This window comes from Cricetulus griseus, chromosome 2 (assembly GCF_003668045.3).
Source record: "Cricetulus griseus strain 17A/GY chromosome 2, alternate assembly CriGri-PICRH-1.0, whole genome shotgun sequence".
NCBI classification, from domain to species: Eukaryota; Metazoa; Chordata; class Mammalia; order Rodentia; family Cricetidae; genus Cricetulus; species Cricetulus griseus.
The window spans coordinates 19,072,876-19,085,817 of record NC_048595.1 but is presented as its reverse complement, the minus strand read 5'-3'; the positions used below and the strand labels follow the sequence as shown (position 1 = coordinate 19,085,817).

Below are 12,942 nucleotides of genomic sequence, written 5' to 3'. Positions count from 1 at the left end.
ATTAAAAAAAAAAAAAAAAAAAAAAGCTTCCACTTGATACCTCACAAGGGAACCAGGTATTCAGCCACCAGCTTCAGGATGGGGTCAGAGGTTAGAGGCCTGTGGGACTAGCTCTGGGTTCCCATGCCATCTGAATACAGTGAATAGTGGTCCCCTTTCTGGATCCAGGTACTAGAGGTAAGGCTGGATGGAGGGGAAGACATGCCCAGGACCCCTCACCTTCAGCTGCCTATCCCACAGCTGCCCACCCGACCCTTCCAGGAAGGTAAATTTTCTCATTTACTAAGTGAGTGTCCCACCTTGGGGCTAGGACAGGGGAGCAGGTCTGACCTCCCGGGACTAAGGAGAGACTGGCAGAAGGATGCATGACCACAGAGCCCAGCATCCTGGCATAGGAGTCCTGAGTGTATTCCTCAGGGTGATGAACTACACAGGGTGCCTGTGACAGTGTTCACTCTAGCATGACAGTTCTTCACCCGTGTGTGGTGTGTGTGTATGTGTGTGTTTGGTGTGTGTGTATGGTGTTTGGTGTGTGTGTGTGTGTGTGTGGTGATGTGTGCACAGTGTGTGTGTGTGTGTGTGTGTGTGTGTGTGTGTGTGTGGTGTATATGGCGTGTGGTGTGTGTGGTGTATGTGTGTGGTGATGTGTGGTGTGTGTGTGGTGATGTGTGGTGTGTGTGTGGTGTGTGGTGCGGTGTGTGTGTGTGTATGACGTGTGGTGTGTGTGTGTGTGCGGTGTGGTGTGTGTGTGTGGTGTGTGTGGTATGTGTGTATGGTGTGTGTGGTGTATGTGTGTGGTATGTGTGTGTGTGGTATGTGTATGTGTGTGGTGTGTGTATGTGTATGGTGTGTGTGTGGTGTATGTGTGTGTGTGTGTGTGGTGTATGTGTGTGTGTGTGTGTGTGGTGTGTGGTGTATGTGGTGTGTGTGTGGTGTATGTGTGTGTGTGTGGTGTGTGGGGTGGTGTGTGTGTGTGTGGTGTGGTGTGTGTGTGTGGTGTGTGTGTGGTGTGTACAGATTCCGAATTCTAAAGTAAAGACACATAGGTTGATTTTGGAGAAATCAACTTTATTTCCTCATGTAAAATAAATATCCAGGTAGACCTGGTCTGGGAAACTGTTTTGAAGGACCCAGGGAGACAGGGATGTCCCAGACTGAGGATATGTTAGGGGATTTCTACATCAGAGGAGGAGGGCTGCTTTCCCTCCACGCCAGTGGACGTGAGCAGAAACTGTGGAAGCCCAGGACGGGATGGGGGGGCAGTTTGGCGATAAAGCCAAGAACACGCACTTCCAGACTCACACAGACCCCATGGGCATGCTGTCTTAGACATGTCAGAGGCTGGGGATGAAGTAGCCCTTAGGGTCAGAGGTCAGGAACCAGGTACTAGCCAGGGTCAGAGGTCAGGAGGTTGGAGGATGTTCTCTGGGGCCAATGGGACAAGCTGGGAGGGCCCCTCAGGGTCAGAAGGCAGGGGCTGTGGAGACTGACCACTGGAGTCAGAGGTTGGGGCTGGGGAGCTGTTCTGGGCCCGCATCCCTCCCCAGGTACTCAGGCCCTCTGAGTACAGCTCCTGGTTCTGTTCCTTCCACTGGCGGAACTTTGCTCCCGTGAGCTCAGGGTCACCCAGCACTTCATCCAGGGCCTGCAGTTCCTGCAACTTTGCCTGAGGTGAGAGTAGGGAGCACAGCTCTATGGTTACCCAAGGAGACAGAACCCAGAACTAACTCTTAAAGTCCTGTGCCCAGCACCAGGATACCCTGGTCCAAGAGTCGGGTGACTATCTGGTCTCTGCACACAGAACATTCTAGAACTTGACTCAAGACACAGTTGAGCCTCCAATGGAGTATGGAGACCAGAACTGGGCCTCAGAATCAGAAAGCTAGGGCTAGAGCCTTCAGTCTACAGTCTGGAGCTCACAGTAGAGCTGGGAGCCAGACACCAGGACCTGAAGCCCAGAGCCTCATCCTTCCCATGCCTGGTGCTCCCAGCTCACCTTGAGTGTGCTCTGCAGTGCCCGCACGCGGTGTACTCGCTCATTGAGATGAGGGTCACGGTTTCGACGCATGAAAGAGCTCCGCCACTGCTCATGGGTCAGGGGCTGTGGCTGCCCCAGGAGGGACACACCCCCCTGCCTCAGCCCCTGAACCATTCCTTCCAGTGCCCTGTCACTGCTGTCTGTGGGAGTAGGAAGCCAATGAGAACACAGAACATAATCAGGCCACCTCTGCAGCCCAGTGCTCTGCTCCCAGGGTAGCACCTGCTGAAGAGCCAAAAGATGTCCTTGGACTCTGCAAGGGTGAAGCCACGGGTGATGTGTCACTCCAAGTTGGAGCTGGACCAGGCTGTGTCAAAGCAGAAGGAGAGAGAGGATTAGCCGCAGCCCCCCACATCCTGCTATCCAGCCCCTACCTCCTTATCCGAAGTGACTCTACTCACTGAAGCTGAGCGGGACCCAGCTTCCTCGTCAGGGTCTTCGGCTTCCGTCTCACTGTAGCAATCTAGGGTGAGGAGTTGGAGAACCACTGAGTGGCTCTGGAGAGGCCAGGAAGTGGGCCAGAGGATCTAAGTTCCAGCACCCAGCCTGGGAAAGGCAGGAACTCAGTGATGGCTGGGCCCCTTCTTCTACTCTGTGACACACTCACCTTCCTTTCTGGCAGAGGGGGCCCGGCCTGGAGTCTGGTACTTGGAAATGCAGGTAATGAGATGACGTACCCACCTGTAGAGGAGCATGTGGGTCGTGAGGCTTCTCTTCACTACAGCCCACTTATCCCTCAGTTTGTCACCCTTTACCTACATCATCACCTTCTTTTTCCCCTGAACTTTTTTGTATGGTGCTGGAGCCTGAGTGTAAGGAAGTGCTCCACACTGAGCCACAGCCTCTGCTCTCCTTCCCATTTTCTTGAGACAGTGTCCTACTATATTGCTCTGGTTGGCCTGAAACTCCCAATGTAGCCCAGGCTGGCCTCACCCTTGCTGTCTTCCTAAGTGCTGGAATTAGAGGGGTGAGCCACCATGTCACAGATCCACAGATCTGACCCTCAAGAGCAACTGAGGTAGGAATTCTCCTTTGCTCATTCTGCAGATGGTGAGACTGAGGCTTTCCCAGGGCTGGGGTTTGAGTCCCCTGAGCCCAGCACTTAAGCAAGTGGAGGCTGGGGACTACATGGGAGCAGGGAAGAGGGAGTGGCACTCACATGCTCAGATCAGACAGGGTCTCAGCAGCAAAGACGAAGGGCTTGTACACGTCATGGGTCAGCTGGAACACACTGCCGGCAAGCAGAAAGAAGTCACAGCCTCCTCTGGGCATGCCCATCCAGAACTCGGAGAGAGGCTACAATCCCCACCTCCTGCCACATGTCCACCCTGCCCCGCCCTTCCTCTCCCCTTTTCTCCCCATCCTGTCCCATTCCAAGACTTAACTATTTTTTCTTCTGGTCATGTCCACTCTCCAGGCTGTAGTTGGAGAGGTTGATGAGCCCTTCGGCCTTTTCATCCTGGGGGAAATCACAGCACGAGGGTCAGCACAGGGCCCCAGGGCAGCATGGGAGCCAAGTCCTCAAGGCTCAGTCAGCTCCCTAGTTACCTCTCTGGGTTTCTGGAGCTCAGGGCAGGAGGTATGGCCAAAGCACACCTCTGAGCAGGGAGAGGAGAGCAAAGGTATCCAGAAAAACAGCCAAAGGGGAGGAGCCTGCTCAGACAGGCCCTCTCCCAAGAGCTGCTTTGTGTCCCAAAGCCTTTTCCCTTCCTGGTTTTTCTTTTCCCTTTCACCTGACAAACATCCAAATACGGCTTTTCCAAAGAAGCTTCTAGACTCCTTGGACTAGATCATACAACTCTAGATCAGGCTCCCACACATCACCTGGGATTCCCTTCATGCTAGCACATGGCCCATTGTCTTAAATGATGTATTCAGCCCTTTCTCCCATGGGCCTCTAAGTTACTATCCAAATCTTCCCAGTGTCCCCAGGGCTCTGGCTAAGAGCTGGGTCCAGTGGGCACCTGGATGTCTACTGCGAGAATAAGTGATTGAGTGGCCATCACTAGGATGGATAGAATAGCAGAAGAGAGGAGAGGTAGGGAGGGCAAAAATGATTTTCCCTACACTTAAATGTTTTGTATTCATATATTTATTGTGTACGTGTATGTGCATGCCTGCCCACACATTCCCTAAGACACATGGAGATCAGAGGACAACTTGCCAGACCATATGGATTATGGGTATTACACGCAAGTCATTAGACTTGGTGACATGCACCTTTACCTACTGGCCCTTTTTTTCTGAGACATGAGTCTCACTCTGTTGTTTGGGCTGGCCTGAAACTTGCTAAGTAGCCCAGACTGATGCATGTCTATGCACCACATGTGTGCCTGGCATCCACAAACGTCAGAAGAGGGCATTGGATCCCCTAGAACTGGAGTTACGGACAGTTGTGAGCTACTATGTGAGTGCTGGACACTAAACCCCAGGCCCCTGCAAGAGCAGTCAGTGTTCCAACTGCTGAGCCAGCTTTCTTGTTCCCCACAACCTTTTTTTTTTTTTTTTTTTTTTTTTGTTTTTCGAGACAGGGTTTCTTTGTGTAGCTTTGGAGCCTATCCTGGCACTTGCTCTGGAGAGCAGGCTGGCCTCGAACTCACAGAGATCCGCCTGCCTCTGCCTCCCAAGCACTGGGATTAAAGGTGTGAGACACCAACGCCCAGCCCCTACAACTTTCTTTTAACACATGTATGAGCTGATTTCTCTACCAAGAGCCACCCCCACCTTACAAATGGGAATACTAGGGCCTAGGAAAGTATGGGGCTCCCCTGTGTAAAACAGAGATAAGAATGGTGGCCTTAGGTTATGTGTTAGCTACGCAAGTGTTCATGGGGTCTCACCTGGGGTTGGTGGTACCAGTAGAGGGTGTGTCCCTTGAGCACAAACCAGCAGCGGCGCCAGCGTGGGCCCATAAAGCCACTGGGTACCTTGCGTAGTAGAAGCCATCCATCACAGTCTGGCAGGCCCAGCTCCCGGCAGGACACCCGCCGACGGCTCAACCTCGTGGCCACACCTGCCCCAACACAGCAGAACATGACATGATGTGGGGCCAGCAAGTGTCCTTCCTAAGACTCCTCGCCCTCCCTCACGGGAGCCCCAGTAGAACAGCCTGAGCTCATACTCTGGGCTCCCAACGTCACCAATGTCCTCAGAAAAGCTGGGCATATAGCTTAGTGGTAGAGTACACAGCTCTGGGTCTCTCTCTCTCTCTGTCTCTGTCTCTGTCTCTGTCTCTCTCTCTCTCACACACACACACACACACAGACTCACACACACACACACAGTCTGTCTCTCTCTCTCTCTCTCTCTCTCTCTCTCTCTCTCTCTCCTCACACACACACACACACACACACACACACACACACACACACGAGGTGAAACTGAAAGTCACAGGGTGCTCTCTCACAGACTCACAGGGTGCTCTCTCTCACAGACTCACAGGGTGCTCTCTCTCACAGACTCAGAGCTAGCAAGAGGCCTCTACAAAGACAAGGGTCCGTGGGTCCAGAAAAGGCTGTTGTGTAGGAAGCACAGGGCACTCATACCTTTTGATTTCTTCTGACCAAGGATGGGACTCTGAAAAGACCATGAAGAGCTTAGAGAAGGTTCTAGATCCAGAGCCCATGCCCCTCCTTGCCGAGACCTTGAGTTTACCTTGTCAGGGTGTCCTGAAGTCTCTGGAGGCTCTGCTGTTTTTTCTGGAAGTGTGCTTGGGGCTTCAGGGGCAGTGGGCAGGGACTTAGCGTCAAGGGAGGTAGAGTCTGTCATACAGGAAGGAGAGAGGGCAAATCCATGAGCTTAGGCCCAGGCCTTCGGGTAGGAATGTCAGCATGGAGAGTTGGTCGGACACTCAGATGCCTTGTGCAGAGCATGTGCCACCTGCTGGGGCTGTGAAACTACCTGTCCAGGCAGGGCTAGGTCCAGGACTTCCACCTGCAGACAAGTCGAAGGCAAACAGACCTTCGGATGGAACCCTATGGGAGAACAAGGGAACATGAGATGAGCCCTGTAGTCACCAATTCAAGACATACCCAGAAGCTCGGCTTGGTGGCTCACACCTTTAACTCCAGCACTTGGGAGGCAGAGGCAGGTGGATCCCTGTGAGTTTGAGGCGCCAGGCTGGTCTACAGAGCGAGTTTCAGGACAGCCACAACTGTTACATGAGACACCTTGTCTCAAAAACCAAAACAACAAAAACACACACCCAGTAGACAGAGCTTGTTACCTGGGAGACACTGGGGTCAGAGGGAGTGACTGGCTTTGCGGGTGAGGGGAGTCCAGGGGCATCTGCAGAAACAATCAGAAACGAAGTCACAGAGCTGACCACACAGGAGTGTGGAAGCAGGTGTGGAAGGGTGGGGCAGGTACCTGTGAGGGGCTCTCAGGCACTGGAGTCTTCTTCATCACTAGGCTGATCCTTGCTGGCTCTCTCAGAAGCTCCCTCACCACGTTCTTGTGGGGCCAGCCCACCTGAGAGACAGGGACATTGAGTGGGAGGTTCTTAAGCTGCCCAGCGACTCTTGCCTTGGGGGAGCCTCCGGAGCACCTTTAACTGAGGCCTGTAGAGGTCAGGCTAGCACCCAAATGAGATCCCACCCATGAGATCCAATCTTTCTGTGTTGGCTCATGTCATGACAGGCAGCTCCCACAGCCCTGGTCTTCACAAGGGGCAAAGCCTCCCCAAGCCTCCTCAGCACACCTCACCTCCACCTTGCCCCTTCTCCCTCACTCACCACCACCTGCTCATTGATCTGGATGATTTCATCTCCTGGCAGGATCTGGGAGCTGGGGGGAGCCTAGTGTGAGGAATGGGGCCCAGAGAATGAGGCTTTCCTGAGGCCTGAAGCTGGAATGGCTGGCAGGTGAAAAGGCCTTCAGGGTAGACAGGGATTGTGGGTGTGGTGGGATTTTTACCTGAGACACGAAGTGCAGGCAGTTGTTGATAGTATGGATTTCTAGACTCTGTAGAGATAGGAGCTAAGTCAAGTAAAACGGAGTTGAGTGGAGCCAGTGGGCAAAACCTCACACTGGGCACCAGGACTCCAAGGTACTCAGAGCCTCAAAATGGCATTGTCCTAGCTATGTAACTTTGGGCTTGTTGCCACCACGCGAGCGCCCATGCATGCACACACACACACACACACACACACACACACACACACACACTCACACACACAATCACACACTCACACACACAGGCTGCCACCCATAGGGAAGCTATGTTGCTGATTTCTGAGGTCTCAGAACTTGCCTGAAGGGAGAACAGGGGATGACATGGATTGGGGAGCAGGGTGAGCAATTCTGGTTTTCTTAACTGGTCAAGTTTTAAGTCTAAGTGTTCCCTCCCTCTCTATTAAGATGCCCTAGAACCCCGTCAGAGCAGGAATGTCACCTGGGCCACACTAAATAGCCCCTTTTGGATTGGGAAAGGTGCCCAGCAATGGTGAGACTCCAGGTAGCTCCTCTGGGTCTCCAATTAAACATCTGTACACAACAGACTTAGCAATACAAGATGCTGGGCTCCTGGACCATGTGTCAGGGCCAGCCGAGGCTGCCAGGGGTCTGCAGGAAGAGACGAGCGGTCCACACTCACTGAAGGGTCATCCAGCTGCACCTGCTCCAGCACAGCCCTCTGCTGCAGCAGCTCCTCTGGACAGCAGCTCAGGATGTTGTGACAGATCCCGGCCACGTGGCTGCACTGGGGGAGGAGGGCAGGTTATCCAGCTGAGTTGGAGTCCATACCCTGCGCCTCCCTACCCAGCCGCGAGACTCACAATCCTCAGAGTGTTGCTTTCCTTCTCAGCCTCTGGGCAGTCCTGAAAGCAGAGAGCATAGGGTTCCCCCTTTAGAAAGGGCTGGGGGCCGCTTTCTCCTGAGGACACAGGGTGGGTATGAGAAGGGCCTTTGATATTCCTCACTTGCTTTCTCTACACGGGTCTCCTTGCCAGAACTGTAATGGTCTCAGTGTTTCAACTCCAAGGTTTCATTCCTCTGACGTGATACCTGACTCAACAATTACTACACATGTACTCTCCCACCACCCTTCCCAAACGTCACCTGAGCTGCTGCCAGGGACATCCCACGACCCACCCCATTGCCTGTTACCCCATACCCAGAGGCACGGCTTCTCCTAGTCTTGCTCTCCCCTCCCCCAGCTCTCACACCCAATCTTGGTCTGATTCACCGGTTATAAAAAGCTCTGGGGCCTGGAATGACCTGGCCCTTGTCCTCCTACCTCCTGCAAGACCTGGCCCAGCTCCCCGCACAACACGCCAATCTCTTGGCAGGCAGAGAAGTCATTTAAGTGGGAGAAGAGGTACCTGGCAGGAAGGACAATTAAGACACTGTGTTGGATACAATTCCTCACCTGAGAATCGGAGACAACCCCTAACTTGGTGGTTCAGCTCAGCACAGGACTTTCTTGTCCTGTGTGTGCCAGGCCCGGTTGTAGGCATCAGGGAGACAGCCATTAAGCAGACAGTTATATTATTAATGATTTAACTTCAACTGTTCTCAGTATTACAAATGAGCTGTAAGTGTGATTCACAGGCAAGGCATCCCTGAGGAGGTGACATTTGAGGCAAGACACGTAGGACAGACAAGTACCAGTGAAGGGCAAGTTCTCCATCCAATAGCTGTGAGGGACCAGGGAGACTGCCCATCAGTGGTAAAGGTGCCTGCGTTCAACACCCAGGACTCACATGGTGGAAGGCCAGAACTGATTCTTACAAGGGATGCACTGACCTTTGCATACACTCCTGTGCCCCTGCCCCATATATATACACACACATGCACACATAAATGTCAAACAAGCAAACATAAACTCAACCGTTGATAAAACCATTGAGATGACAAGCCCCATGGTGGGGTGGGAAGCAAGGTGGCCCAGTGTCCCTGCACAGACAGACTCTTTGATTTGCTCTGACATATCAAGAGTCAAGGACAGTTATTCTCTCCCAGGCCCTGGAGGAGACCAGGGATAAGAAGAGTCACTTTGTTACCCCATCCCTGGTACCTGTTGAGCCAGGAGAGGAGGGCATGGGCCTCCCGCACCAGCTCTACAGCAGCAGCAAGGACATCGGCAGGAGTCTCAGCACAGTCTCCCAGACGGCCATGGACCAAGCTTTGGAACGCCTGGGTCCTTTCCAGCAGCCCCTGAGCCAGGCTCTGCAGATTCTCTGTCTGTAGCTTGGAGCCCTGCATCAAGAACGGGCATATTATTGCCCCCTCAACAGCCAGCCCACACGGGCAAACCCCTAGACTGGTGGGTGCTACAACCAGTGTGGCAGATGCTATGGCCATGTGGCCAGTGCTTACTCACCAGGGCCCGGAGCTGTTCCACCCCTTCTAAAATGAGCTCCTGGTGGCCCAAAGGCCACACAGTCAGAGCCTCGAGGCTCTGGGGACAGAGCTGCAGCAGGTACTTTCCAGGCAGCTCCCAGTCTTCGAAGGGGTAGTCCTGCAGTGAATCATCAAGGCCTGGAGCAAGGGGTCAGCGTCGGGAAACAGGTGTCATTACCGTTCTGAGTCTTCATTATATCAGAGCCCTCCCCCTCCCACCTGTCCCCAATGACAACCCCGAGACCTGGCTGGATTCTGCCTGTCTTGCAGCTGATGCTACTGAGTGGAGAACCATACACAGCAGCGACTCTGGCAAGTGTATCCAGCCTACTGACATTGCCATCCACCAAATTCGTGCTCGAATACCTTGCAATCCAGTTATCAAAAAAACAAAAAAAAGAGGCTAGCGAGTTGCTTCAGTGGCTAAGAACAACACACACTGCTCTTGCAGAGGGCCTAAGCTTGTTTTCCTAGGACTCATAGCCCAACCACCTGGAGTCAGGGGGACCCGAGCAGGACCTAACACTTAAGATATTTACTAGTTCTGTGCTTAAATTTCTTCACTTATAAAACAGGAGAGATGGAGCAGGGCAGTGGTGGCACACGACTTTAGTCCCAGCACTCCCAAGAGGCAGAGGGAGGTGGATCTCTGTGAGTTCAAGGCTAGCTTGGTTTACAGAGCTGGTTCCAGGACCGCCAAGGCTGTTCCACAGAGAAACCCTGTCTCAAAAAAAAAAAAAAAAAAAAAAAAAAAAAAAAAAAAAAAAAAAACCCAAAAAAACAAAAAGAAAAGAAAAACCCAGGAGAGATAGCTCATTGGTTAAGAGCACTTACTGTTCTTACAGAGGACCCTGGTTCAGTTCCTAGCACCCACATGGTAGCTCATACAAACATGCAGGCAAAACACTCATAAAGTAAATAAAAATTTAAAAATAAATAAAATGGGGACATCGAAAGCACCTGCCTTCTAATCATGTGTTTTAGAAAATTAATTCATGTGTGCCAAACACTTGGTTCATAGTCAGGAAGTAACAGCTATCACATTGTTGCCAGGCTGTCTACTGTGACCGTACTTTATGTGAGGCAATGCTTTAAGAACTTTACCCACAGTCAAGTGTGGCGGCACAAGTCTTTAATGCCAGTACTTGGATGCAGAGACAGGGGGATCCCAGAGTTCAAGGTCAGCCTGGTCTACAGAGTGAGTTTCAAGAGAGCTGGAGCTACACAGAGAAATAAACCCTGTCTCAAAAACAGAAAAATAAAATGAACTTTACCCACAATGGCATTCCTAGAAGTTGGGGGCTACACATCATCCCTGATACACAACTGCAAAAACCAAAAGAGGGAGAGACAGTGGCTTGCTCATGCTTTGGAAGAAAGCCTCCCATCCCACCAGGCCCGACTCACTGGGGAATGTGTGTAGTCATTAGGTGTTCCTCATTCCTCCTGTAGCATTAAGAGTCCTGACTAAGAGCTCAATAAGCCAGGGTTATTTGGACCACTTCCTTCCCATGTTGAATGTGTTGGGTTGACTCCCTCTCTCCCCGAACACACTAAAATTGAGCTACACATTGCCAGTCACAACCATGGTCACGTTTTTGTCTAGTTCATGAGTAGAGAAGCTGAGACCTGTGGTCACAGACCTGGTGAGTATTAGTGCTGGCTGGGGCCCCGGTCTGGGAGTGTGATTGCAGTTCTACTGGGCTGCTCACACTGAAAAGGCCTCCAGCAAGCTCCAACTGCCCATGAGAGCAATGGCTGGCCTCCCCACTGGCCGCTGCAGCCACAATGGCCTTCATTTCTCTGAGTCTGCCTGTGTTTGTATCTCTTGGTCGCCTGGGGAGTGATCTTCACCCCTTGAGAACGGCGGCGGGTTCTGCTTCTCTCACTGTCAATCTCAGGCTGAGGAGAGGGGAAAAGGACACCAGGGCCTGACCAGTTCCAAGACTGAACAAATCACTTCCTGGCTGTGTGCATGTTTGTACTTTCGAAAAATGGGCTTAATAAACAGCTCACAGGGCCCTGGGGCACAGGGAAGATGACGGAGATAAAGGGGGCGTGGGCCACAAGGGCCACCCTGTCTTTAGTTTAGTACTGCACCTGCCTGTCGCCGCCCTGGCGGGCGCTTGAACACACACATACAGAAAGACCCCTTCTTGCGTCTTAGTGCCTCTGACGGCTCCTGGCCTGTCTCCGTCAACGCGGTGCCTATTCGGAGGACCCTGGTCACTGGTACATGGCAGACAGCAGACGCTCTATAAATACCTGTTGACTAATAGACTCGGCGGCAGGTTCTTTCTCCTTTCTCCCTCCTTACTTTCTGCCAAAGGGACACCACACTCTTCCCTTCAAGTCCACCTCTGCCCCCGGCTCACCAACCTCTCAGCCAAGCTGCCACCTTCGCTGGGGTCCAGGCCTCCACGGGCTCCATGCTGAGCTCCGCCCGCAGTGTCCGGCCCCTGCAGGAATTTCCGCTCCCAGATCCAGCCCCGAGCCCGCCGGGCTGGGCCAGGGCGGGGCCGCCGCATACCTGGGCCCACGTGGCCACCCAGGTGAGGGACGGCGACTGCCATTGGCCCACCGTCTGTCTTCCGCCTGCCCTGCCCCTTTAGCATCCTAGGACTTTGGCAGCTAGCTCCAGGGCTGACGCCACGGGGGTGTGACTCGGACAGTCCGGAAATGGCATGAGATGCAGTCCAAAACTGGCTTCACCAGGAGGATCCCTGTGAATTTGACGTTAGCCGAGTCTACACAGCTGAGTTCCAGGCTAGACAGGGCTGGCTGTGTAAGGAGGCTTTGTCTAAAACAACAAAACAAAAAACTGGCCCCTTAATCTCAGCCTGGGATTCTGACTTCTCAGCACCTACACAAGTGAACCTGGTGTATGGTTGGTGCACAACAGCGCATCGCTAGTCCTCCACCCCGGGGTCCCCGTGATATGTTATTGCCGTCTGGAGTTGTTGCACAGGCAGCTGACCTGGTGCTCACTTCTAGGGCACAACTGTCCTTGATTCATGGGACATCTGTGAGTATCCGAGCAAATGGCTTTAAATGTTTAGAACAGGGGGTCATGGTGATTCTGCTTGTAATCTCAGGACTCTGGAGGCTGAGGCAGTGTGAATGGCTCCAAGTTGAAGGATGACCTGGGCTACAGGGTGAGCCCCTTTCAAAAACACAAAAATGAAACAGCAGAAACTAAGTAAATAAAAACCTTCAGCATGGGACTCTCTGCCTCCTTATTTTGCATCCTTTGACAGTCTGTTGAGAATTAAAGACCCTTTCTCAAAGTAAAACTTCTCATTAATTCAGTTATTATTTTAGGGCACAAAGAGCCTTTATTGATTACCAATGAAGAGGAAACATACCAATCATTCCCCTGGAGAGACACTGGCAGACACATTAGCTGTCTTCTGAATGCATTTCTTATTCTTGCTACAATTTCTTGTTTTCTTTTTCAAGGCAGGGTTTCTCTGTGTAGCTTTGGAGCCTGTCCTGGAACCAGCTCTGTAGACCAAGCTGTCCTCAAACTCAGTGATCCACCTGCCTCTGCCTCCCAGGTGCTG

General features: G+C 52.5%; 1 protein-coding gene across 4 annotated transcripts; it reads right to left on the bottom strand.

Annotated features, from left to right (window-relative positions):
• Positions 1-1,047: 1,047 nt before the first annotated feature.
• Cnksr1 (connector enhancer of kinase suppressor of Ras 1) lies at positions 1,048-12,115 on the bottom strand. 4 transcript variants are annotated; one of them, XM_027399624.2, is made up of 21 exons: positions 11,759-12,115; positions 9,360-9,517; positions 9,054-9,235; positions 8,274-8,358; positions 7,813-7,854; positions 7,632-7,736; positions 6,953-7,015; positions 6,772-6,834; positions 6,407-6,508; positions 6,264-6,325; positions 5,939-6,012; positions 5,693-5,799; positions 5,584-5,614; positions 4,879-5,051; positions 3,424-3,497; positions 3,198-3,269; positions 2,646-2,719; positions 2,440-2,501; positions 2,261-2,345; positions 1,997-2,178; positions 1,048-1,666 (listed from the first exon to the last, which is right to left on the bottom strand). In XM_027399624.2, exons 1-21 carry the CDS (start codon positions 11,808-11,810, stop codon positions 1,397-1,399), a joined length of 2,118 nt encoding a protein of 705 aa, XP_027255425.1. In that variant the 5' UTR covers positions 11,811-12,115; the 3' UTR covers positions 1,048-1,396. The 4 variants fall into 4 exon arrangements, with proteins under 4 accessions (XP_027255425.1, XP_027255426.1, XP_027255427.1 ...); XM_027399625.2 differs by having other exon boundaries at positions 6,953-7,000; positions 11,759-12,113; XM_027399626.2 differs by lacking the exon at positions 6,772-6,834.
• Positions 12,116-12,942: the final 827 nt, after the last annotated feature.

Coding starts and splice junctions, on each gene's coding strand:
- Cnksr1 (XM_027399624.2), bottom strand. CDS start 11,810: ATGGAGCCCGTGGAGGCCTGGACCCCAGCGAAGGTGGCAGCTTGGCTG. Junction 7,855..8,273: donor TGGGCCAGGTCTTGCAGGAG/GTAGGAGGACAA, acceptor CTCTGCTTTCAG/GACTGCCCAGAGGCTGAGAA. Junction 5,615..5,692: donor CTTCAGGACACCCTGACAAG/GTAAACTCAAGG, acceptor TGGTCTTTTCAG/AGTCCCATCCTTGGTCAGAA.